Source organism: Leptopilina heterotoma, unplaced genomic scaffold (assembly GCF_015476425.1).
Source record: "Leptopilina heterotoma isolate Lh14 unplaced genomic scaffold, ASM1547642v1 Lhet_42, whole genome shotgun sequence".
NCBI classification, from domain to species: Eukaryota; Metazoa; Arthropoda; class Insecta; order Hymenoptera; family Figitidae; genus Leptopilina; species Leptopilina heterotoma.
The window spans coordinates 4019716-4046351 of NW_025111078.1; the positions used below are offsets into that span (position 1 = coordinate 4019716).

The 26636-nt window shown below is 19.9% G+C and overlaps 1 protein-coding gene across 3 annotated transcripts in view; it reads right to left on the reverse strand.

Moving 5' to 3' along the window:
• The window catches only part of LOC122506474 (CD82 antigen), a 42141-nt gene extending 16253 nt beyond the window's left edge, over positions 1 to 25888 (reverse strand). For all 3 annotated transcript variants that reach the window (XM_043618684.1, XM_043618682.1, XM_043618683.1), the window contains exons 1-2: positions 25783 to 25888; positions 22409 to 22507 (exon numbers count right to left, since the gene is read on the reverse strand). In XM_043618684.1, coding sequence (XP_043474619.1) covers positions 22409 to 22507; positions 25783 to 25842 — 159 coding nt within the window. In that variant the 5' untranslated portion in view covers positions 25843 to 25888. The remainder of the gene's footprint in view (positions 1 to 22408; positions 22508 to 25782) is intronic.
• Between the last annotated feature and the right edge of the window lie 748 nt (positions 25889 to 26636).

Below are 26636 nucleotides of genomic sequence, written 5' to 3' on the forward strand. Positions count from 1 at the left end.
TGTTATAATTAACTTTTTTTTAAATATAATAATGAAATTCTTTCGAGAAATATTATTAATTATAAAAATAATTGAATAACTTATTAAAATTTGACAAAATAATTGAATTTTTGGTAATAATTTGATCAAATTTTTCAAAATAATTGAATTCTTTTGAGACATTTTATTGAAATTGTATTGGAAATAATTTAATTCCTGCGAAGAATTTTATTAAAGTAAATTAGTTAATAATTAAATTTTTTTATTTTAAATCTCAAATTATTCCAAAATTGAATTTAAAAATTTGTTTCAAATTTGCATAATATTAATATTATAAATTCTTATTAGATAATTGAATTCTTGTGAAAATTTTTATTAAAATTGAGAAAATAATTGAATTTTTGTGAAGAATTTTGTTCAAACTTTTAAAAGTAGTAATAATTGAATTGTTAAGAAGTATTTTATTATTTATCCAAAAAAAGTTGTATTCTTGCCTGGAATTTTATTAAAATTTTTATAAATAATTGATTTTTCGCTAAAAAAAATGTTAAATTGCTTGTGAAAATAATTGAATTCTTGCTGTTGAATTTTATAAAAAGTTTTTAAATTGATTTTCTTCGAAATATTTTATGAAATATTTTAAATAATTCAAATCCTGTGAAACTTTTATCACCTATAAAAAAAATTCAATGTTTGCGAAGACTTTAATCAAAAATCTTTTGTGAAATTTTCTTAAAATTGTACAGATATTGAAAATCATTGATTTTCGAAAAGTTTTTGAGATTTTAAATTTTGAAAAAAATTTTTAAATTATTTTCAAAATGCTAATTTAAATTATCTCTTAATGAGTGTATGAAGGAATGTCCATCACGCAGTGCAACGGAAATACTGCTTCATATTTTCATTGACACACCCTTTGTGATTCCTGTAATCTTCAAGAGCGCTTTTGCCATCGGCTGTATAGTAATTATCAGACCGTAATTTCCCTTTTCTGAGGACAACCAATGTAAGTGCAAAATCGTTCCACTAAATTTTAAACTAGTTGCGCGTTTCACGATTTACAATTTTACTTTTCACAAGACAATCGCAACCGAAAATTAAATTCTTTTCGCTGATTTACTGTATATTTCAATCTACGGTTGCCATGCTAATTTTTCTTTCATCAAATCCGTTTTAAAATCAAAAATAAAAACTTAATTTCAAAATTTAATTCATTATAATAATTTTTTAATTTTTCCATTTTTGAATTTCGCGCCAAAATAGTTGTCGAAATTGCCGCCTAGACGGCATGAAAGTTCTCTCACAAGCGGAATGAATAATGAAGCGAATCGAATAATTACTACACGAATCATGTAAAATTGTTTCGTTTCATTTATAAAATTGACAAAATTAGAAAAAAAATTACTTCATTTATTTATTTTCTAAAAAAGCCCCCATACTTTCTAGTTTAGAAATTCCGATTGCTGTCGAAAAAAATTAAAAACATTTCTAGTCATCGAATTACTTAAATTATTATTAATTCGGGTTCAAAATAACCTAATGTGTCATTTGAAGGTTAAACAAACAAAAAAAACAACTTGAAAATAATAAATCAATTAAAAAAAAATTACTTGTTTGACCAAAGTTTTCATATGTTTTTTTTGACAAATATAAAATACAATTCCGGTAGTAAAACACAAAGATAAGAACTTGTATGTACAGCAAACATTAGGGAATTATTCAGTCGAATGACACAAGAAGAAGAAAAATTAATAATTCATTGGTATTTACAAATTCACTCGTTATGCTTGGTTAATTTTTCTTAGTCACCGCTGTTATGTCCCAAGTAGAAAATAATTATTATTTATTCACTTATTCTCTTGCCTAACAATTCATTAAATTCTGATAAAGTAAAATTTAATCAAATAATTTTTATTTGCGTCAATTAAATGGTTCAATTTATATTTGCTTCAAATACTGAAATTATCGGTTCAATTACAATTTATTTGCCTTAAATAAAATTTATTTGATTCAAGTAAATATTTATTTGATTCGATTAAATATTTATTTTATTCGAGTAAATATTTTATTCGAGTAAATATTTATTTGATTCAAGTAAATATTTATTTGATTCGATTAAATATTTATTTTATTCGAGTAAATATTTTATTCGAATAAATATTTATTTGATTCAAGTAGATATTTATTTTATTCGAGTAAATATTTGTTTGATTCAAGTAAATATTTATATTTTATTCGAGTAAATATTTATTTGAATCAAAATAAATCTTTTTTCTCCTCCAGTGAAGTAACTACTTTGATTTCTCTTGAAGAAAATTGAATATATTTTATAATAATCTAGAACAGTTTAATTAGATATTCTCTTGTCTAGTTAACAACGCGGTGCTAAGAAATTTCCTGCAGTGACGCCTACTTTTACGCATGTAAACTTTTTTAGATGCTACGTGCAAAGACGACCCACTTCTCTCTCTGAAAAGTGGGTGTTCCCTCCTTATAAAGATGTCCATTGCCAGACACGTAATATAAGAACTTTTTTTTTTTTTTTTTTTTTTTTTATTTTTATTATTGTTTTACACTATTACATCTTTTATAACACAAAATTTTTCCCTTGAAACAATATTAACATACATGCAATCTTCTGGGCAATTATTCAAGAATGTATGTGTATAGGCATTTGTTCAAGTTGAGAAATTTTCTACTTAAATGGTTTATTTAACTCTGTTTATTTGAATTTTAAAAGAAAAATAATGTTGTTGGTATTATAAAAAATTAATTTTATGCTAATAGTACAATTCATTCATTTAAAAATATTCTGTTGAATTTAACCAGTTTTTACTAATTTAACTATTTTTTTTACCATTTTTCTTTACTAATTTTACTAATTTTTATAAATTTTACTCTTTCTCTACTATTTTTACTCTTTTCGACTAATATTAATATTTTTCCTAATTTTTACAAATTTTACTGTTTTTTTTACTAATTTTACTAATTTTTACTAGTTTATACTCTTTTCTACTAATTTTTACTCTTTTCTACTATTTTTTACTCTATTCCACTAATTTTTACTCTTTTCCACTAATTTTAATATTCTTTACTAATTTTTACTCTATTCCACTAATATTAATATTTTTGTACTAATTTTTACAAATTTTACTTTTTTTTTTTACTAATTCTACAAAATTTCTTTACTCATTTTACTATTTTTATTAATTTTACTCATTTCTACTAGTTTTTACTCTTTCTACTAATTTTTACTCTTTCTACGAATGTTCACTCTTTTCTACTATTTTTTACTCTTTTCTATTAATTTTTACTCTTTTCCACTAATTTTAATATTCTTTACTAATTTTTATTAATTATTATTAATTTTACTCTTTCTACTATTTTTACTCTTTTCTACTAATTTTTACTCTATTCCACTAATATTAATATTTTTGTACTAATTTTTACAAATTTTACTGTTTTTCTTTTTTACTAATTCTACCAAATTTCTTTACTCATTTTACTATTTTTATTAATTTTACTCATTTCTACTAGTTTTTACTCTTTCTACTAGTTTTTACTCTTTCTACGAATTTTTACTCTTTTCTACTATTTTTTACTCTTTTCCACTAATTTTAATATTTTTTACCAATTTTTTTTACAAATTTTACTGTTTTTTTTACTGATTTTTACTCTTTTCCAAATAATTTTAATATTTTTTACCAATTTCTTTTTTACAAATTTTACTGTTTTTTTTACTGATTTTTACTCTTTTCCAATAATTTTAATATTTTTTTACTAATTTTTACAAATTTTACTGTTTTCTTTTTACAAATTTTTACTTCTATAGAATAATTGAATATCTAAAAACAATTTTTTTAAAAGTATGAAAATAATTGATTTCCTGAGAAGAATTTTAATTTTTAAATAATTTAATTGAAATAGTAATTGAAATTTAATTATAAATAATTCAATTTCGACAAATTTTTGTAATTAATTAAATTTCTACGAAGAACTTTATTAAATTTTTTTTTTGAAAATAATTAAATTGTTATGTAGAATTTCATTAAATTTTTTGAAAAACATTTGAATTCTTTCAAGAAATTTAATTAAAAATATATTTAAAATAATTATTAAATTCCAATTATCAAATTATTTCAATATTTTCTAAAGTAATTGAATTTTTTCGACGAATTTTAATATAATTTTTAAGAATAATTGTATTTTTTAAGAAATTTATTTAAAATTTCATTTTAAAAATAATTGAAATTCTGCGTTGAATTTTATTGTTTATAAAAATAATTGAATTTCTAAAAAAATTTTTTTATAATTTATGAAAATAATTGAATCCCTGAGAAGAATATTAATATTAATAATTACTTTTAAAAATAATTAAATTTCTATCAAGAATTTAATTACTTTTAAAAATAATTGAATTCTTGTGATAAATAATTGAATTTTACAAAAAATTTTATAAAATTTCCTAAAAATAATTGAATTTCTGCGAAGAATTCTGTTTTTTATCAAGATAATTGAATTCTACGAGAATTCAATTATTGAAACACAAAAATAAACAATATAAACAATTTATTGACTATAATTGAAAATTTCTTAAAATTCAATTCTTATAAAGAGCTAGGTTTCTGAAATTTTTTAAAAATAATTGAATTGTTATAGAAAATTTTTTTTTTCAAATATTTGAAAATAATTTAATTCTTTCAAAAAAATTTAATTAAAATCCTTTTTAAAATAATTATTAAATTCTATAAGAAACAAATCATATCAAATTTGTTTTTTTAAATAATTGAATAACAATATTGCGTTTAATATAATTGTTATTTTTACAATAGCTGCTCACAATTAAACCTATTGTATATATACATCAACTTCCTTATTAATAAAAATAAATTTCCGTAAATTCACATTTAAATAAATAAATACAAGGTTTTGCAGTAACGAGGAAGCAATAAAAATTGAGTTAAAAAAGTTAAACAATTATCAAAAAGTTAAAAAAAAAAATAAAAATAAAAGCAAAATTTCTATTATTTCCGCAGCTGGCAATTAAAGTTATAAAAATAATGTGCATATTGAATTTTCCAATAACAAAAAAAAAAACTATTTGTTTGTTATTTTAAGAATAGAATAATGGTTGAATGGACAATAAATAATTCTGTTGTTATTCAGACGAGTTCGGAAGCAGTTCGTGCGCTGCAAAAAATACTGAATAATTCAGGAATGTCAAATTTTTTGCTGCATTGAAAATAAACTCTTTTAAATGCTGTTTATTTTTAAATTATTTTTAGAAAATTCTTCAAATTAAAACGAATGTATTATAATAATTAGTTCTATTACCATTGTTTTTTTTTCTATTCTATTATTATAGGAAATGAATTTATCATTTCTTGTTCCTTAAATATTATTATTATTATTATTATCGTCATTATTTTATAACAATAATAATATTAATTATTAATATTATTATGAATATTATTATTAATAATATTATAATAATTATTATAATTCGTATTATAATTATTATTATAATTATTATTATATTCTGCGAGGTAAAAAAGAGGGACGTTTTTTATGGAATTCATTGTCATCGTTTTGTACTTTTTACAAAATTAACTCAAATTAAAAATTAAAAAAAAAAAAAAATTAATATTATTATTATTATTATTATTATTATTAATGTAATCACGAAGTGAATTAATGCATAGCAAAACTACTTTGAATGCAATAAAAAATATAAAGTTTTTAATAAGAGAAAAGTCACAGAGGAAGAAAGAAAGTTAAATCATCATCATCATCATCATCATCATTCGTGTAATGAAGCGTAAACTCATTGGCTTAATGTCGATGAATATTTTTTCAATAGTTTTCTATTCCGAGAAAATTTTATTTTTACCTATATCTTCAATAATTTCTCTTTTATGGAAATTTATAACACAAATTTTTTTACTAAAATATAAAACGAGAATTTGCACACACATTGCAAATTAAAATACTATTCATAATAATCAATTTTCCATTTCTTTATAAACAATTTTCATCTAGAAAGTATGGAGAATTATTATGATTAAATCGGCATAAAAAAATAAGATAAATCGTCTTTTTTTTTTGCTAATACAACTGATTTTAGTTTTTATATAAAGAAAATACTATTGTCGATAATAGAAAATCATTTTCTATTTTCTGCATAAAGAAAAGAAAATACTATTTTCGAAAATAGAAAATAGTTTTCTATTTTCTATACAAAATAAGCAGAATTTTTTTTCCATACAAAAACAGAAATCGAAAATTTTTGAAAATAAAGGAGAAGAAAAGAATTGGAAAAAAGAATTGCGAATGCTTATTATGAGAAAAGTAAAAGTTTATACATAAAATATCGTGAGTTTAACATTTTGATATTGAAAGTAAAGTATTTCATTGGCTATGATGGGAAATCTAAACGACAACAATGGCCAGCGTATACCTATAGACTCTCGTTCTCTATATAAACTCATTACCGTTAAGATTCATTTTATCAAGAATCGCCAAAGAATGTTTATGCATAGCGAAAAACTCGGCACATGCATGCCTATGCGCTTGAGAATTTATAATGGATCTTATCGATTACGATAAGTATCAAAATGGATTTTCTATGCGCATGGAAACGTGAATTAATAATTAATGAAAAATACACAAGTGCATCGATTCACTTTGATTCACTTTATATGTGTATATTTAAGTTATATATACTTAATAGTTTCCTCGTATCAACGAAAATATTAATTTCAAAAATTAATTTGAAAATCACTATAAAAAAAAGAGAAAATTTAAATTCTTAAAAAAGTTCTTTGACAATTTTCAAATTCATTTGTTTACAATATTCAATTTTTATAAAATTTCAATTTATATTCGTCAAATTCTTCAATTAAATATATTTAGAAAATATAAACTTCAAATATAATATGAAAAAAATTCAATTAAACTTTTACAAGAAAATTAATTTCAAAATTCAATACATTTCTAAAAATTCATGTTATATTTCTTTTAATATTCAATTATTATATAAAATTTTAACTAAAATTCATTTTTTAATCAATTTTTAATAGAAAAATACTACTAGGATTCAATTTTATTTAAATACAAAGATATAATTACTGTACAAAAAACAAAGATAAATAATTTATTGAATAATTGAATGTTTTTTAAAATTAAATTCTCATAAAGAATTTTATCAACAAATTTTTAAATATAATTGATTTCTTTCGTCGATTTTTAATAAAATTTTTTAAAATATAATTACATTTTGCGAGAAATCCGATTAAAATTGTATAAAAAATATTTGAAATTCTGCAATGAGTTCTCATGTTTTTAATCATTGAATTCCTATAAAAAGAATTTAAATTAATTTTTTTTTTAAATAATTGAATTCTTTTGGTAAATTGTTATTAGGAAAAATAATTGAATAATTGTGAAGAATTAAAGAAAGAATTCAAGCATTTGTCAATTTTTATTAAAAAAATAATTGAATTTCTGAGAAGAATTTTATTATTTATGAAAATAATTGAATTTTTGCGAAGAATCTTATTTAATTTTTTTTTTTTTGAATAATTGAATTCTTTTGGAAAATTTTATTAATTGGAAAAATAATTGAATAATTGTGAAAAATAAATGAAAGAATTCAAGAATAATTTATCAATTTTTTGAAAAATAATTGAATTTCTAAAAAGAATTTTATTATTTCAAAAAATAATTGAATTTTTGCCAAGAATTTATTTAATTTTTTTTTAAATAATTGAATTCTTTTGGAAAATTTTATTATTTTGGAAAAATAATTGAACAATATTGTGAAAAATAAATGAAAAAATTCAAGAATAATTTATCAATTTTTTGAAAAATAATTGAATTTCTAAAAAGAATTTTATTATTTCAAAAAATAATTGAATTTTTGCCAAGAATTAATTTAATTTTTTTTTTTAAATAATTGAATTCTTTTGGAAAATTTTATTATTTTGAAAAATAATTGAATAATTGTGAAGAATATTATTATTTATGAAAATAATTGAATTTTTGCGAAAAATTTAATTTAATTTTTTTTTAATAATTGAATTCATTTAGAAAATTTTATTATTTGGAAAAATAATTGAATAATTGTGAAGAATTAAAGAAAGAATTCAAGAATTTATCAATTTTTTAAAAAAATAATTGAATTTCTGAGAAAAATATTATTATTTATGAAAATAATTGAATTTTTACAAAAAATTTAATTCAATTTTTTTAATAATTGAATTCATTTAGAAAATTTTATTATTTGGAAAAATAATTGAATAATTGAGAAGAATTAAAGAAAGAATTAAAGAATTTATTAATTTTTTTCTTAAAATAATTGAATTTCTGAGAAAAATTTTATTATTTATGAAAATAATTAAATTTTTGCGAAGAATATTATTTAATGTTTTTTAAATAAATGAATTCTTATGGAAATTTTTATTATTTGGGAAATAAATTGAATTCTTTTGAAGAATTAAAGAAAGAATTCAAGAATTAAAATTTTTTTTTAAAAATAATTGAATTTTGAAGAAGAATTTTATTATTTACGAAAATAATTGAATTGTTGCGAATGATTTTATTTAATTCTTTATAAATAATTGAATTCTCGTGAAAAATTTTAGAATTATTTGTAAAAATAATTGAATTCTTGTGAAGAATTTTATTAAAATTTTTAAAAGTAGGTAATTTAATTCTTAACAAGCATTTTATTATTTAGAGGAAAATAATTGTATTCTTGCCTGAAAATTTATTTTAATTTTAATAAATATTTGAATTTTCACGAAAAATGTTATTGACTGTGAAAATAATTGAATTCTTGCTGTTGAATTTTTTAAAAAAAAATTTAAATTCATTTTTTTCGAAAAATTTTATAAATTATTTATGAAATATTTTAAATAATTCAATTTCTGTGAAAATTTTATTACTTATGAAAAAAAATTCAATGTTTGCGAAGAATTTTATCAAAAATCTTTTGTGGAATTTTATTAAAATTGTATAGATATTGAAAATAATTGATTTTCAAAAAGTTTTTGAAAATAATTGAATCGTTTTAAAGAATTTTATAATTTAAAAATTTTTTTTTTATTTCAACTATTAGAATTAGTAAATTTAATTTAGTACCTAAATACTAAGTAGAAACGTACACAAGTCTTTTTATAGTTTGATATATTATTTTCTTTATAGATATTAATTCCTAATATATTATTAATATCAAAAAGTTATTCATTAGGTTTTTTCTATTTTTGAATTTGGCGCCAAAATAGTTGTTTGAAACTCCCGCCTAGATGGCATGAAAGTTCTCTCACAAGCGAACTGCGAAATGATATTATGAATAGAATTTGAATTAGAATAATGCGAATCTGGTGAGTGTAAAATTGTTTTGTTTCAGTTACAAAATGAAAAATATTATAAATTTCCCTTTTAGCGACAAAATAAGTTGTAAATAATTTGTACTTATTAAAATTATGAAGTTTTTTTTTCGTTGTTACAAATATTCTATTCTAATTGAACTTTTTGACTTTCAATTGAATTGAAATTGCTTTTGAGTGTTCTGACAAGTTTGAAAGACACTTGATAAAGACATTCACTTATCAGGATATTCAGTTTATGTGTAGAATACCCGCCTTTGATTCTCGGGTCAATCGATAACTGTCAAAGTGCAAATATAAGTTGACTACATTTTAACACAGGTATACAATTTAATTTCTTTTATTTAGAAGGAAAAATAATTTTCCGAAAAAAAAATTTATTTTATTTACGTAATCACAGATCTTGCAATAAAAAAATTGAAATTAATAAAATAATAGTTTTATTCTTTTTTTCACATAAGAATTCTTTTTATCTGTATGTAGTGTTTATGTTCTCATCATGTTCTAGTTTGAAAATAAATCTTAGAATATCAATTTCAATTCTTTTTTTTCACTCAAAGAGTCCTTGAAGAACTCGTTGAAGAATAATGTCACATTATGTTTTTCTACGTGTGTATAAGTAAGGAGAGAGACGATAAAGCGTTACATCGAGTACGATGTAATTATTCGTGCTTCTCTGTTGAAGAGTGTAGTCTGACAAATATGCAACAGATTATTTAGCATTTATATTTAAATCATCAGTAATTATTCAAATACGATACTCTTTCGAATTTTCAAATTCAATTTCCGAAGTAGAGACAATTTTTGACAATTTTTTAACACTATATCAAAAGCATGATTTATGTACTCTTCCGCTTGTGAGAGAACTTTTATGCCGTCTAGGCGGCAGTTTCAACAACTATTTTGGCGCGAAATTCAAAAATAGAAAAATTTAATTCCTAATATATTAATAAGATAAATTATTAATTACTTAATTATTATATAATTAAAGATTAGATAATTTTCCACTGGTTATAGTTTAGAGTTTATTTTTTTGACAATTAAAGAAAAGAACTTGACTTTCGAAATTCCCTCTGAAGATGCTTGGGGTCATAATAATCTGCGCAAACACAGACTGCATTCTAAAATGCGAAAGCAAGAATAGCATATGTATTCTATAAAAGGAAGAGCAAAGTCATACGTGCTCCCCTTTTATAAATCTGCATTACACTCTCGACCCTGTGTGTATACATGAACACTGCAGAAAACGTGACACTGTACTTTTCATCCTTGCATGACTCCATCTTCATATGGTTGTAGCACTTTTACGAGAGTTGTTCTGCCACGCTTTTTAAATTATCCCGTTTTAATATGTTTTGTGCAAAATAAAATAATTGCAACAGAATAAAAAAAATTTCTAAGGAAAACTTGAAAAAAGTCAGTTTTAATAACTGAAACGAAATAATTTTACATTCACCAGCATGATTTGTGTCGCTTGTGAGAGAACTTTCATGCCATCTAGGCGGCAGTTTCAAACAACTATTTTGGCGCGAAATTCAAAAATAGAAAACACATAATGAATAACTTTTTAATAACTGTTTGACAAGAAGAATATCACTAATTAATAAAAAACTAATTATAATAAAGAAAATAATATATATCAATTAATTAATTTAAATATTTTTTCCAATACTTTTAGGCTTTGCATTCATCTACTAAAACCTACTATTTATCACTTTTTAACGTTATCCTACTATCTGGGTACTTTTTTTTAGATTTTATCCACTAAAAGCTACGATTTCTGCATTTTTTTTTTTTTTTGAGAATGTCCACTACTTTCAATTCACTAATACTAGAAATCAAAAAAAAAAAAAAAAAACTATTCTCAGAAATTAAAAAAAAAAAAAAAAATTCTTTAAAACAATTCAATTATTTTTTAAAAAATATTCGAAATTCTATTATTTTCAAAAAAATATTACAAAATTCAATTATTTTCAATATCTAGTATTTTTCATAACATTTTGCAAGGGAATTCAATTATTTAAAAAAAAAAAAAAAAAAAAAATTGATAAAATTCATCCAAAATTCAATTATTTGCATAAAAAATAAAAATTTCCACAGAAATTCAATTAATTTAGAATAGGATTTTCAAAAAAAATTTCCAAAATATCAATTATTCAAAATAAAATTTTCATAATTATTTGTTACATTTCGAAAAAATTAATTATTTAAAACAATTTTTGTAAAATTCTTATGAAGAATTCAATTATTTTCAAAAATAACAAAATTTTTCACAGAAATTGAATCCTTTTTAAATATTTTAAAAAAATTTTTCGCAATAATTTAATTATTTTCGTAAATAATAAAATTCTTTTTCAAAATTCAATTATTTTTGAAAATTTTAATAAAATTCTCTGCAACTATTCAATTATTTTTATAAATAATAAAATTTATCGCAGCAATTCAATTATTTTTAATACAATTTTACCAGGAATTACTCAAAAGAAAATGTAATTATTCTTAAAAATTTAATTTCAATTCCACGAAAAAATCAATTATTTAAAAAAATAATTTTTTAAAATTCTTTGAAAGAATTCAATTATTTACAAAAATATTAAAATTTTTCACTAGGAATTCAATTATTTTCAAAAATATTTTAATAAAATTTTTCAAAAGAAATTAATTATTTTAAATGCAATTTTAATTAAATTTTTTAGAAATAATTCAATTATTCTCTTAGATTTTAATAAAACTTTTTCAAGAATTCAATTATTCATGTAAATAATAATTCTTCGAAAGAATTCAATTATTTACGTAAATAATAATTCTTCGAAAGAATTCAATTATTTTGAGGCATTTTAATAAAATTCTTTGCAAAATTCAATTATTTCTATAAATAACAATATTCATCACAAGTATTCAATTATTTTAAAAATTAATAAATTTTTTCTTAAAAATTCAATTATTAAAAAAAATTCTTATAAAATCGTTCGCAAGAATTCAATTATTTTCATAAATAAGAAAATATTTTTTAGGAATTCAATTATTTTCAAAAAAAAAAATTTAATAAAATGCCACACACATATTCATTTATTCTCAAAAATTTTAATAGAGTTTTTTTTAGAAAATTTAATTATTTTTAAGAACTTTCCGCAATTCAATGATTTCTATAATATTTCCAAACAGAATTTAATTATTTAATAAATTTTTTTTATTATCTTCGTAAGTATTCAATTCTTTTCGTAAATAATAAAAATTTCTCAGGAATTGAATTATTTTTGAATTTTAAATAAAATTCTTCTTAACTATTCAATTATTTTCATAAATAATAAAATTTATCGTAAGATTTCAATTATTTCTAATATAATTCTACAGGAATTTCTCAGAAAAATCAATTATTTAAAAAAAAAATTTTTTTTACAAATTCTTTGGAAGAATTAAATTATTTACAAAAATATCAGTATTTTTCACAGGAATTTAATTATTTTCAAATATGTTAATAAAATTCTTCGAAAGAATTCAATTATATTGATAAATAACAAAATTATTCCCGAAAATTCAATTATTTTGAGGAATTTTAATAAAATTCTTTGCAAAATTCAATTATTTTCATAAATATCAATATTCATCAGAAAAAATAAATTATTTTTAAAAGTAATAAATTTTTTCTTGGAAATTCAATTTTTTTTCAAATTCTAATAAAATTATTCGCAAGAATTCAATTCTTTTCATAAATAATAAAATACTTTTTAGGAATTCAATTATTCTCAAAAATTTTAATAGAGAATTCTTTGTAAAATTTAATTATTTTTAAAAACTTTTTGCAATTCAATGATTTTCAGTATCTACTAATTTCCTAAAATTTCCAAACAGAATTCAATTATTTAAAAAAAATTTTATTAGAATCTTCGTAAGAATTCAATTCTTTTCATGAATAATAAACATTTCTTAGGAATTCAATTATTTAAATTAGAATTCGCATGTAATTAATCTATAGAAATGAATTATTTAAAATTTTTTTATTAATTTTTTTTATTAATTTTTTTATTATTTAACTTTTTTTTTATAAAATTCTTCGCTAGAATTAAATTATTTTCATAAATATTATTTTTTTTTTTTGCATGAATAATAAATGTCGTTGGAGGAATTCAAGTTATTAGCAGGATAAGAAGGAAGTTTCATTTTTGATGAAAATTAGGAAAAAGTCAGGAAAGTAAAATATAGGATAGAATTTTTGTCATAGTTTTGTAAAATGTCTAAAAACGAGTTTTTTTTTGTCATCAAGTTTAATTTTTCGATAGCTACATTTTTACTATTTTTTGTTAGTTTGAAAACTACTTTTTGCTACTTTTTAAAAAATTAATTATCGAGTGCCAAGTCTGTACTTTTGACAAGAAAGAAAAGAGTTGATAATTTCGAATGAAATGCAAATGTAAATGAACTTTAAATAAAAGAACAAAAGACCATGAAGAAGAAACATATTAAGATTCAAAGAGCGTAGAAGCGTGGTATGGTATATGGCTCTTGTTGGGGTCATGAGTCTTTTACATGACACCTACATGCAGCCAAGTGTAACGTAAGTAGCCGAGTAAAATTACTGAAGGCACTTTTTATATTAATACTCCACTTAATTATAAATGAGTAAATTCATAAAAAGAAAAACAAACCTAAAGTGTCTTCGTTTCATTAAGTGTTTCAATGCCAATTATATAAATATCTACGTATAGAGATTATACCTTTAGTCTTCAGTTACAGTCTGTGACATCAAACCTAGACACAGAAAACTACTTATCGACCTTCTAATAGTATTTCAGATCAAGGAAAACCATAACTTTAGTTATAATATAATCTCTATACGTATACAACTAACAGTACGAATTGTCAAAGGGTAAAATTTTATTTCATTTCATCATTAGATGCAAATGGGTCAAACGAAAATTTTAATGCATTATTTTAACGTGTCAAATGTTTACAAAAAAAAAAACAATTAAAATAACTATTACACTGAAAAAATAGCAAGGATCTTAAAATACATTGTATTCGCTTTTAAAAACTTTATAAAAACATCTTATTTTTACATATCTTCCATTTTTCAAACTAATGCATTTTTAGCATAATAATTTTTCTAAGGATTTCAAATTGAGACAAAAAAACGTATCAAAAATGTTGCTTCGCTAAAATTTCGATACGTTTTTCATCTCAATTTGAAATCCTTAGAAAAACTGTGAGAAATTTTCATAAACATAACTTAAAAATAACTACCAAAGTAGTCTCAAAGAATATTTACTTTGAATTCTCTTCAAAAATAAATTATTTTTAAAAAAATTTACGCTGTATTGCTTGTACATAATATTCAAATATTATCTAAAACTTAAACTGAAATTCGTTTTTAAATAAATTTATATTAAAGAAATTTCTACGCGAATTCAATTATTCAAATACAAAAATAAATAATTTATTCAATAATTGAATAATTCTAAAAATTGAATTCTTGTAAAGAATTCTATCAAAAAATTTCTATAAATAAATAAATAAATAAATAAATAAATAAATAAATGAATAAATAAATAGATAAATAAATAACTAAATAAATAAATAAATAGATAAATAACTAACTAAATAAATAAATAAATAAATACATAAAAGAATTCTTTCTACGAATTTTGATAAAAAATTTTAAGAATAATTACATTTTTGAAGGAATTCGATTAGAATTGTATTATAACTAATTGAAAATCCGAGAAGAATTTTAATATTTATGAAAATAATTGAATTCCTATAACCAGTGTTATAATTTATGAAAATAATTGAAATCCTAAGAAGAATTTTATGAAAATTTTTTCAATGATTGATTTTTATCGAAAAATTTTATGCAAATTCGATTCTAAATTAATTTAATTTTGTCGACGAATTTTAGTAAAATTTTTATTATTAATTACAATTTATCGAAGAATTAATATAAAATTGCATAAAAAACAATTGAAATTCTGTGATGAGTTTTATTATTTATAAAAATAATTAAATTCCTAAATACAATTTTATATTTTATAAAGATAATTGAATTCCTGAAATTGAAAATCCTAAGAAGAATTATATTAGATTTTTTTGAATAATTGATTTTTATCGAAAATTTCATGCAAATTCGATTTTAAATAATTGAATTCCTGTGAAACTTTTATTATTTATGAAAATAATTGAATATCTGAGAAGAATTTCAATATTTATGCAAAAATAATTGAATTTTTGAGAAGAAATTTTAAAAAAGTTAAAAAAAAAGTTGTAATTGTATTATTTATGGAAATAATTGAAATCTTGCGAAGAACTTATTACAATTTTTTTTTTGAATAATTGATTTGTTTCGAAAACTTTTATGCAAAATTCAATTTGAAAATAATTGAATTCCTGTGAAATTTTTAATATTTATGAAAATAATTTAATTTTTTCAAGGAATAATTTTGCTATTTATAAAGATAATATTGAATTCTTGACTGGAATTTAAAAACAAATTTAAATAATTGAATTTCTGACAAGAATTTTATTAATTTTGAAAATAATTGAATTCTTGATGATCCACAAGTTTTGAACGTTCAAATGAACGAAATATTTTATATTAAAAATATTTTCATAAATTACTGATTCGAATAAAAATTTAAAACTTAGATTCTACGTTTAAAAATTTTTAAAATTAATTTTTTTAATGGTGACTCAAAATTATTGTAATTAAAATTGAATTTAAAGAAGAAATAAATCAATTTCGTTCATTTGAACGTTCAGAACTTTAGGATCATAATTCTTGTGATGAATTTTGTTATTTATAAAAATAATTGAATTTTGCTAAAAATTTTATTTAAATTCCCTAATAATAATTGAATTTTTTCGATGAATTTTTTTTATTTATAAAAATAATTGAATATCTCAGAAGAATTTTCATATTTACGTAAATAATTGAATTTTGCAAAAAAATTTCATATAAATTCCTAAAAATAATTGAATTTCTGAAAGAATTCTGTTTTTTTGTCAGGATAATTGAATTTTACAAGAATTCAATTCTTTTGAATACAAAAATAAATAATTGATTGAATAATTCAATGTTCCTTAGAATATTGACTTCTTATCAAGAGATTTATGAAAATTTTTTTAAATTATTTAATATGTTAGGGAGAGTTTTAATAAAGTTGTTTATTTTTTAAGAATAATTTCATTTTTTTCGAGGGCTTCATTTAAAATAATTGAAATCCCATAATAATTAGTTATGAAAATAATTGATTTTTTGCAAAGTACTTTATTAAAATTTTTCCTAAAATAATTGAATTCCCGAGAAGAACTTTATCATATTTATAAAAATAATTGAATTTCCGCGAAGAATTTTGTTATTAAATTTTTTTGAATAATAGATTTTTTCGAAAAATTTTATGAAAATTGTGTTTTAATTGAAATAATTGAATATTGCAGAAAATTTTATTTAAATTCCTAATAACAATTGAATTTTTAAGATGAGTTTTATTATTTATAAAACTAATTGAATATCTGAGAAGAATTTTAATATTTATGAAAATAATTGAATTTTTGAGAAGATATTTTATAAAATTTACAAAAAAAATTGAATTCCACTGAAAAATTGTATTATTTATGAAAAATAATTGAAATCCTGCGATGAGTTTTTTTTTTTTTTTTTTTTGAAAATAATTGAATTTCTGTAAGAATTCTGTTGTTTATAAAAAATAATTTTATTCTTTTGAAAAATTTCATCTAAACTTTTGAAATAAAATTGTTACGAAAAAAGATGGTTACGAATAATTTGATTTTGATTCAGAGATGACAAAATTTTTTCATAGAATAGAAGAATTTTTATAGAAGAATTTAATAGAAGAATTTTAAAATAAAAATTCTTTCTTCCAGTAGTTTTTTCTTTTTTTCTTAATAAAAGACGTTAATTTAATTATTTTCACTCCCTCTCAAAACATATCAGATTCGTGCGCGATTATATCTGAATTTGCATAATCAATTAATGTTTTCAGAATATATATATCTAAACGATATCTGCTTCTAACAATAACTGTTCGTTAGTCATTTTACAGATTTATGTATATCCGCAATTATTATCTACACGTTAATTAACTAATTAAGTGAGTGCTATTTTTGATGATAAACCTCTCGGACGAACATCATCAACAGAGCACGAGCGGAACGCACGAAAAGTAAAAGTTTTGCTTTCGTTTTATTATAATATTATATTCCTGTATAGTTAAACAAAAGTGATTTTCCTGGTTTAAAAAAAGAAAAAAAAAGAAATTAATATACATTAAACGCACGCATGTATATATTAATGTGAAAATAAATGTACAACACAAACGTATAATATAATGTTGCAAAAGAATTATGACATACACTTTAGATAAAAGAAAAATATTTATGACCTCGTAAAAATACAGTTGTTGAAGTTATTGTTTACAGTACTTGAAAAAAAATCACGTCATAATGCTTTTTTTCATTCAGATTCTTTCGTGAGCAGACATTTTATATACTTTTATACATCAGTCAAGATTGAATATTATTTCTGAGATTGTAAAATAATTTATAAATATCGAATGAATGAATCTTGGTAAAATCATAGTACTTGTTTGTTTAAAAAAAAAAATTTATTCCCCAATTTGCAAAATTATTATTTATAGACAAGATTTGCGTTATTCTTGAAATGTAACAAGAAAATTACAAAAGTAGTTGTTGAATATTCATTGCGTGACATTCTAGTGCTGTATTATATAGTCATTTCGCTTGAATATAGGCGAATAGAAGCTGTTCGTGATTTTGAAATATGGATATCGGTTTTATAAAATATAATTTGATTTTTATTATTCTTTTTTGAGATATTTGAGACAAGAGATATGTTGTCAGAAAAATTTATGCAATTATAAATAAATATATATAATATATGTATATATTGTGTTCCGTTACGTTTAATTTGTATCAACAACGCAGACTTATGCAAGCAGAAATGAGAAAGCACACAAAACAGGTGTGTCGAGTTCAAACTATGCCATTAACGGGTGTCTCTTATCGTTTAGTGGTACACGTCCTTTCACATAGTCATTGGATGACATCGATAAATGCCATTAAAATCTTTATAACAAATTTTTTATTTTCCATTGTGAATAAATTTTTCTCCTGATTTTTCTCCTTATTTTCGATTCAATTTAAAACTTTCTTATTTTGATTCAATTATTTTCAAAATTTCTTTTCGAAATTCAATATCTACTATGTATTTTTATAAAAAAAAATTTCACAAAACAATTCAATTATTTAAAAAAAATTTTTATAAAATTCTTTGCAAACATTAAATTATTTTCATAAATAATAATAAAATTTTCACAGGATTTCAATTATTTCAAACACAATTTTAAAAATTTTCATAAATCTCTTGATATGCAGTCAATTCTAAAAAATATTCAATTATTCAATCAATTATTTATTTTTATATTTAAATAATTGAATTCTCGTAAAATATATAATATTATCCTAAAAAGCAGAATTCTTCCAGAAATACAATTAATTTTTAGAAATTTAAATCAATTTGTTTGCAAAATTCAATTATTTTAATAAATAAAAATATTCAATAGTAGAATTCAATTATTTTCAAAAGTAATAAAATTCTTACCAGGAATTCAATTATTTTAATTAAAACACAATTTTCATAAAATTTTTCGAAAAAATCAATTATTCAAAAAAAATTCAATAACAAAATTCTTCGCGGGAATTCAATTATTTTTATAAATATGATAAAAGTTCTTCTCAGGAATTATTCAATCAATTATTTATTTTTTGTATTCAAAATAATTAAATTCTTGTAAAATTCAATTATCCTGATAAAAAAACAGAATTCTTTCATAAATTCAATTATTTTTAGGAATTTATATAAAAATTTTTTTGCAAAAATTCAATTATTTTCGTAAATATGAAAATTCTTCTCAGATATTCAATTATTTTTATAAATAAAAAAATTCATCGAAAAAATTCAATTATTATTAGGGAATTTAAATAAAATTTTTAGCAAAATTCAATTATTTTCATAAATAACAAAATTCATCACAAGAATTCAATTATTTTCAAAACTAATAAAATTCTTAGCATTAATTCAATTATTTAAATTTGTTTTTAAATTCCAGTCAAAAATTCAATATTATATATTTATAAATAACAAAATTATTCCTTGACAAAATTAAATTATTTTCATAAATATTAAAAATTTCACAGGAATTCAATTATTTTAATTATAAAACACAATTTTCATAAAATTTTTCGAAAAAATCAATTATTCAAAAAAAATTCAATAACAAAATTCTTCACGGGAATTCAATTATTTTTATAAATATGATAAAGTTCTTCTCAGGAATTCAATTATTTTAGGAAAAATTTTAATAAAGTACTTTGCAAAAAATCAATTATTTTCATAACATAATTATTATGGGATTTTAATTATTTTAAATGAAGCCCTCGAAAAAAATGAAATTATTCTTAAAAAATAAACAACTTTATTAAAACTCTCCCTAACAAATTAAATAATTTTAAAAAATTTTCATAAATCACAGGAATTCAATTATTTTTAAATTGAATATATCTTCTCAAAAATTCAATTATTTCCATAAATATTAAAATTCTCCTCAGATATTCAATTATTTTTATAAATAATAAAACTCTTTTTTAAAAATCAATTATTATTAGAAATTTAAATAAAATTTTTTGAAAATTCAATTATTTTCATAAATAAAACTATTAATTAGAAGAATTCAATTATTTTCAAAACCAATAAAATTCTTAGCAGAAATTCAATTATTTAAAGTTCTTTTTCATAAATTACTTTTAAGAATTCAATTATCTTTATAAGTAGCAAAATTCAATTATTTTTCAACATTTTAGTGAAATTCTTATCAAAATTTAATAAAATTCTTCGTAGAAAATTAATGCAATAATTTATCGAAATTTAATTATTTTCAATATTTACTATTTCAGTAAAATTTCCCAAAGGAATTCAATTGTTTAAAAAAAAAATTATTTAGTAAAATTCGTCGCCAAAATTTAATCATTATTTATTTATTTTCATGAGTTATAAAATTCTTTGGAAAAATTCAATTATTTTCAATAGAATTTGAATAAAATTTAAATAAATTTTATTCAGTTTAAATAAAAATTTGTTCTTGGTGTAATATACTTGCTTATTTAACAAAAAAAAAACATTGTTATTTAGAAAGTTAAAATTTATTGACAACAAGAATAATAAACAACTGTACATTTGACTTCCTTTTATTGAAATTGTTTATAATAAAATAATATTGTGGGAACTGGCCGAAAAGGCGTTCGCATCGATCAATCAAAGGAATTCAGAGCTCTTCCACAAGTGAAAGTTTGCAGATTTCAACATATTATATTCATGCGATAATTATACATTTTTCGCTTTTAGTGACATAATTATTATAATTATATAATTGTCGATGAACAAGAAGTTTATAGTTTATAAACTACAAGGCCATTAAATTCATTAAATTTTCTCTCACTCTCAAAATTAAAAATAAACCATTTTCATTCTAGAATTTTCAACTAAAATATTCTTCTCTAAATCAAATATTTTAAATTCCCTTTTTTAATTACAATATAATTAATAAATTATAATTTTTTAAAATTTCAGTTTTAAACCTTTTGAAATTTAATTATTAAAAAAAATTTTTTACCTTATTTTTACAGTTATTTTCAATTATTTTCCAGAGTTTTCAACTAAAATTCTTCTCTAAATGAAATATTTTTTATTCTCTTTTTCAATTATAAAATTTAATTAAATTAGTTTCTAATTAATTAATTTCGTTTGGGCTTTAAGGTTTTGAATATTTACATATTTTACAAAGTTGACAAAGAACTAGAATTTTTATAAATTTAATATTTTTTCACTACTTTGGTTAAAATTAACGAATTAAATTAATTAAAATTAAATAGAAATAATAAAATTCAAATTAAATAGAATAATTAAAATTTAACCAAATTTTTGTTCTAATGAACAAATGAATAGTTTTTATTGTAGAATTTGTTTATTGTAGGAAAAATAAAATTTATTTGAACCAAATAAATAATTTTTTTTTTTTAGTGAACAAATAAAGACTTATTAGCCTCTAGGGTAAAGATATTTTTTTTTTACTTTTTGTAGCCTTAGTAACGGAATATAAATCAATAATTGTAAAAAGTATTATAACAACTGGTTAAAATATTCTAAATATTTGGAAAGAAGCCAAAATAGTAATTCTCATCACTTCTTGCCGTGCGTTGCTTTCATTAACGTATAAGCAACTGAACAGGTGTTTCAAAGCAAACAACGAGAATCGAGAAATGATGAGTTTCGCTTCGAGGATCTCACAATCAGTTAAAAAGTTAAAAATCATTATTTCAAGAATTACTTTTTTTAAAGTTTCAATATACTTTTCTTCGGATATTCATCTCTACTCTGTTAAATTCTGTTTAGAAATATCTTTTACTACAGGATGTACAAAAAAACTTTTATGTAATTCTCCTTGACCATTATTATTACTTATTAGTATTGTCATTTGTTCTTCCTGACCAAGATTTTTACCGTAAACATTTCTCAATTTAATTTAATGTTCACAGTTGTAAATTTCTACCTATTGATATATATTTACTGCCATTATGCAGAATACATATTTTTCTCATTAGTTTCATGGTACTTTTTATTTTCCTCTTTATTAAAAACTAAAAAGTTTTCTAATTTAAAAATTGGACATAAAAACGAATTGGAACATTCTTTAAAAACGAACATTCCTCAAGTATATAAAATTAAATTCTTTCAAAGTTAAGAGAGGGGAAATATAAAAAGCAATCAAATAGAAGGTCGATATTGACAATAAAGAAAAAAAAAAAAAAAAAAACTTGATTAATTGTATCTTTACAAAAAAAATCCTTTTTCTGATAAACTGAACTGACTTCAAGACATTGCTTTTGAATGAAAATTTAATTTCAATTTTAAAAAATTAATTTCTAAGCAAAATATTTTTTTTTTCACTTACCAAAAGATTAGTCTCATCAAATTGTGCGATTACATTGACAAAGGATTTTTGATCAGCAATCAACCAAATGCCAACAGCTAAGGATGCACCTCCAGCGATCTGTAACATGAGAATTATTTTGATGCTTTCGTTTCGCTTGGCAAACTTCGAGGATGATGTTACACCTTGATAGTGTAATCAGAATGTAACGTAAGTATGGAAATATAATTTCTCAAAGGATATATACATATAAATTAAAAAAAAAGAAAAAAAAAGAATCTTTCCGTCCTTTCTGAAATGGTAGAAAATCATGAATAATTTATAATATAAATAATATATTTCTTATTTTCGCAAGATTAGTATGTTATACAACTTATAATTATGTAAGTAGAATATAAATTTTATTATTTAATTATTTAATAAAATTTATCAGGGTTGCCAGTAAAAATTAAAAATTGCTATTCCTTGATTTACAGAGAGATATTTGATTTTTTCCCTGATTGTTTATTCGCAAAAGAAACGAAAGGGAATTCAATTATAAAGAAGATAATTTTTAGATAAGCAAAAATTTAAATTTAAAATGTTAAAATTAAATAAAAATTCAATTATTCACAAAAATTTCAATATAATTCCGAAAAATTCAATTATTCATACATAAATTTCAATAAAATTCCAAAAAATTCAATTATTTACAAAAAATTTCAATTATTTTCAAATATTTCATTAAAACTAAAAAAAAATTCAATTATAATTAATAGAATTTTATAAAAACTTTAGATTTTTTTAAACAAATTTAATTATTTCACGAAATAGATTTGAAATACGTATTTTAAAAACCTTATTCTTGGGAGTTTTAAATAAATTTTTTCGATTTTTCAATTCATAATGAAAATTTTTCAAAATTTAACTTATTAATAAAATTTTTTATTAAAAATTTTTTAAAATTAAAAATCATTTTAGATGCATTTTGGACTTTTTAATATTTTTAATTTTTTACTCCAATAAACATATGAATACATTTGATTCCGACCCTTTGTAATTAGTAATTAGTAATTAGTAATTAGTAATAAGTAATTAGTAATTACCAAAAGGTCAGTCTCGTCAATTTGTGCAATTAGATTGGTAAAAGAATTTTTCATTTAAAATCGTAACATGAGACTGATTTTGTTGCTTTATATTATGTTTCGCTTCGCAAACTTCAATTATTTGCCAATTATTAAATTAAAATTCTTTGAAAATTCGATTTTCCTTTAAATCTCTAATGGAATTCTTTATCAAATTTAATTTATTTCAATTCGATTTTACAATCAATTAATTCGATAATTCATTAATAAAATATTTAATTATTATTTTTCCATAGGAATTAAGATTTTCAAAACATTCAAAATCAAATCTTTTTGAAATTCAACAATTTATGAGAAAGTTATAATTATTTTCATCATTTCAATTCAATTATTATTTTCTTGAATTTTTAACTAAAATTTTTCTTTAAATCAATTATTTACAATAATTTTTGAAAAAATTCTGAGAATTTTCAAATGTATTTGTTTACAATATTAAATTTTACGAAATTTCATCTATTATTCGGAAATTCTTCAATTAAATATATATATTTTAAAATAAAAACTTCTAATAATTTCCATTAAATTTTTTGAAAAAAAATAATTCTACAGAATTGTTAGTTAAAAATATGAAAAATTCATATTATCAAAGATTTCAATTTGAAACTTTTTCAAAATTCAATTATTTCTAAAAATTCACGCTATAATACTTTTAATATTCAATTATTATGTAAAATTTTAACTGAAATTCACTTAAATCAATTTGTATTAGAAAATTCTACGAGAATTCAATTATTTAAATAAAAAAAATAAATAATTTATTAAATAATTGAATGTTTTTTAATATTGAATTCTCATAAAGAATTTTATCAACAAACTTTTAAATAATTAAATTTTTTCGACGAATTTTAATATAAAATTTTATTAAATAATTGAATTCTTTTGGAAAATTTTATTAAAATAGATATTAAATATCATTGAATTTAGGAAAATTTTTCCAAATATGTAATTGAAATTTCGCTAAAAATTTTATTAAAATTTTTGAAAATAATTAAATTTCGAAGAAGAATTTTATTATTTATAAAGAGAATTGAAATTTTGACGATAATTTCTTTAAATTTTTTAATATGGTAATTGAATTTCTGCGAAGAATTTTATTATTTTTGAAAATAATTGAATTTTGCAAGGAATTTTTTTAAAATGACTCAAAATAATTGAATTTTCGGGAATAATTTTGATATTTATGAAAATAATTGAATTCTTTCGAAAAATTATTTATGTAAATAATTGAATTCTTTGAAAGAATTTTATTAAAATCTAAAAGAATAATTGAATTATTTTAAAAAATTTAATTAAAATTGTATTTAAAATAATTTATTTCTTTCGAACAATTTTATTAAGATATTTAAAAATAGTTGAATTTCTGTAAAAAAAATTCTAATGTTTTAGTAAATAATTGAATTCTTCCAAAGAGTTTTAAAAAACCATTTTTTTAAATAATTGATTTTTTCGAGGAATTGAAATTTAATTTATAAAAATAATTTCATTTTTTGAGCAATTAATTGTATTAAATTGCGCAATTCTGCGGTGAGTTTGATTATTTATGAAAATAATAGAATTATTGCGAAGAAATTTATAAAAAAAAAATTGTAAATAATAGAATTCTTGTGAAATTATTTTATTATTTTTGAAAATAATTAAACGTTTACGTAGAATTTTAAGAAAATTTTTTTTAAATAATTGAATTGTTTTGGAAAATTTTATTAAACATATATGTTATATATATATTAATATATTAATATATATATTGAATATCATTGAATTGAGGAAAATTTTTGCAAATAATTGAAATTTTGCCAAGAATTTTATTAAAATTTTTGAAAATAATTAAATTTCAAAGAAGAATTTTATTTTGTATAAATAGAATTGAAATTTTGACGAGAATTTCTTTAAATTTTTTAATATAATTGAATTTCTGCGAAGAATTTTACTATTTTTGAGAATAATTGAATTTTTGCAATTATTTGAAACTTTAAGTTTAAAATTTAAAAAGAAATTCTTTTCGGAAATGGGAAAAATTGAAGGTTTTGTATAAGAATTTTTGTTTTTTTTTAGAAAAAACTATTAATATAATAATATTTGAATTATTTGAATGTTATAATTAATTATTTTTCTAAAGAAATTTATAGCTGTTGAAGTTAAAAATTTTTTTCAATGATTGTATTAAAAAAATTGTTGATTGTATCAAAAATATTAATTTATAAGTATATAATAATTATATAAATACAATAATTTATAAGTATAAGGTCTTATATATAAAAGAAAAATACTTACGAAGAAGATGAAATTGAACAAGCACAGAAAGTACTTGGCACACTGCGACGTACAGCTCATTTTGGATTCGATTTTCTAATGACTTGCTGAAATCAATAAAAGAAAACAATTATTACTATCCCGTGTAGAAATCACCATGCTATGCCTAAAATGATTATTGGCCCTAGCTTGGACCTAACTTGGCAACCCCTTTTTATGTATCCTAGGTTGGTCCTAACTTGGTACTAGCTAGGAGATCCAGTTATGACTTAGAAAAATTTTTAGGAAAATAAAGTGTCAAAATTGATACATGAAAAACATGTAAAAATTGATAAATATTCTCAATTAATATTTATAAAATTAATTGATAATCATATTTGTTTAAACAATTTATTGTTTGACATAAATCAGAAAATTATACAAATACTATAAAATAAAGTTAATTTATTAATTTATTAATTCAGCAATTGTTTAAACAAATAATTGTTATTTACTAACCTTTTACACAATCAACCTAGAAACTAGCAGTTTTTTCTAATTTTGCAATAAGTAAATACTCAGATTAGTTAATTGCAAAATTTTAAAAGACTACAAGTGTCTAGACGCTTTATTGTCTTAAGAATTAATAAATAACAACAATTTTTTGTTTAAACAAATGCTGAATTGTTAAAATTATAAATTATCTTCATATTTCACTACTCAAGTGTAATAATCGCGAAGTTAGATAAAAACTGCAAATTTTTAAGTAATTTGTTACAAAAGTTAATATAACAGCAAAATTTATTTATTTATTTAAACAGATACAGACTGCAATATAATTATCATTAGTAAAATATATTTCTAATTTCGTTCGCTGATTTTAAGTTTCGTTTAAG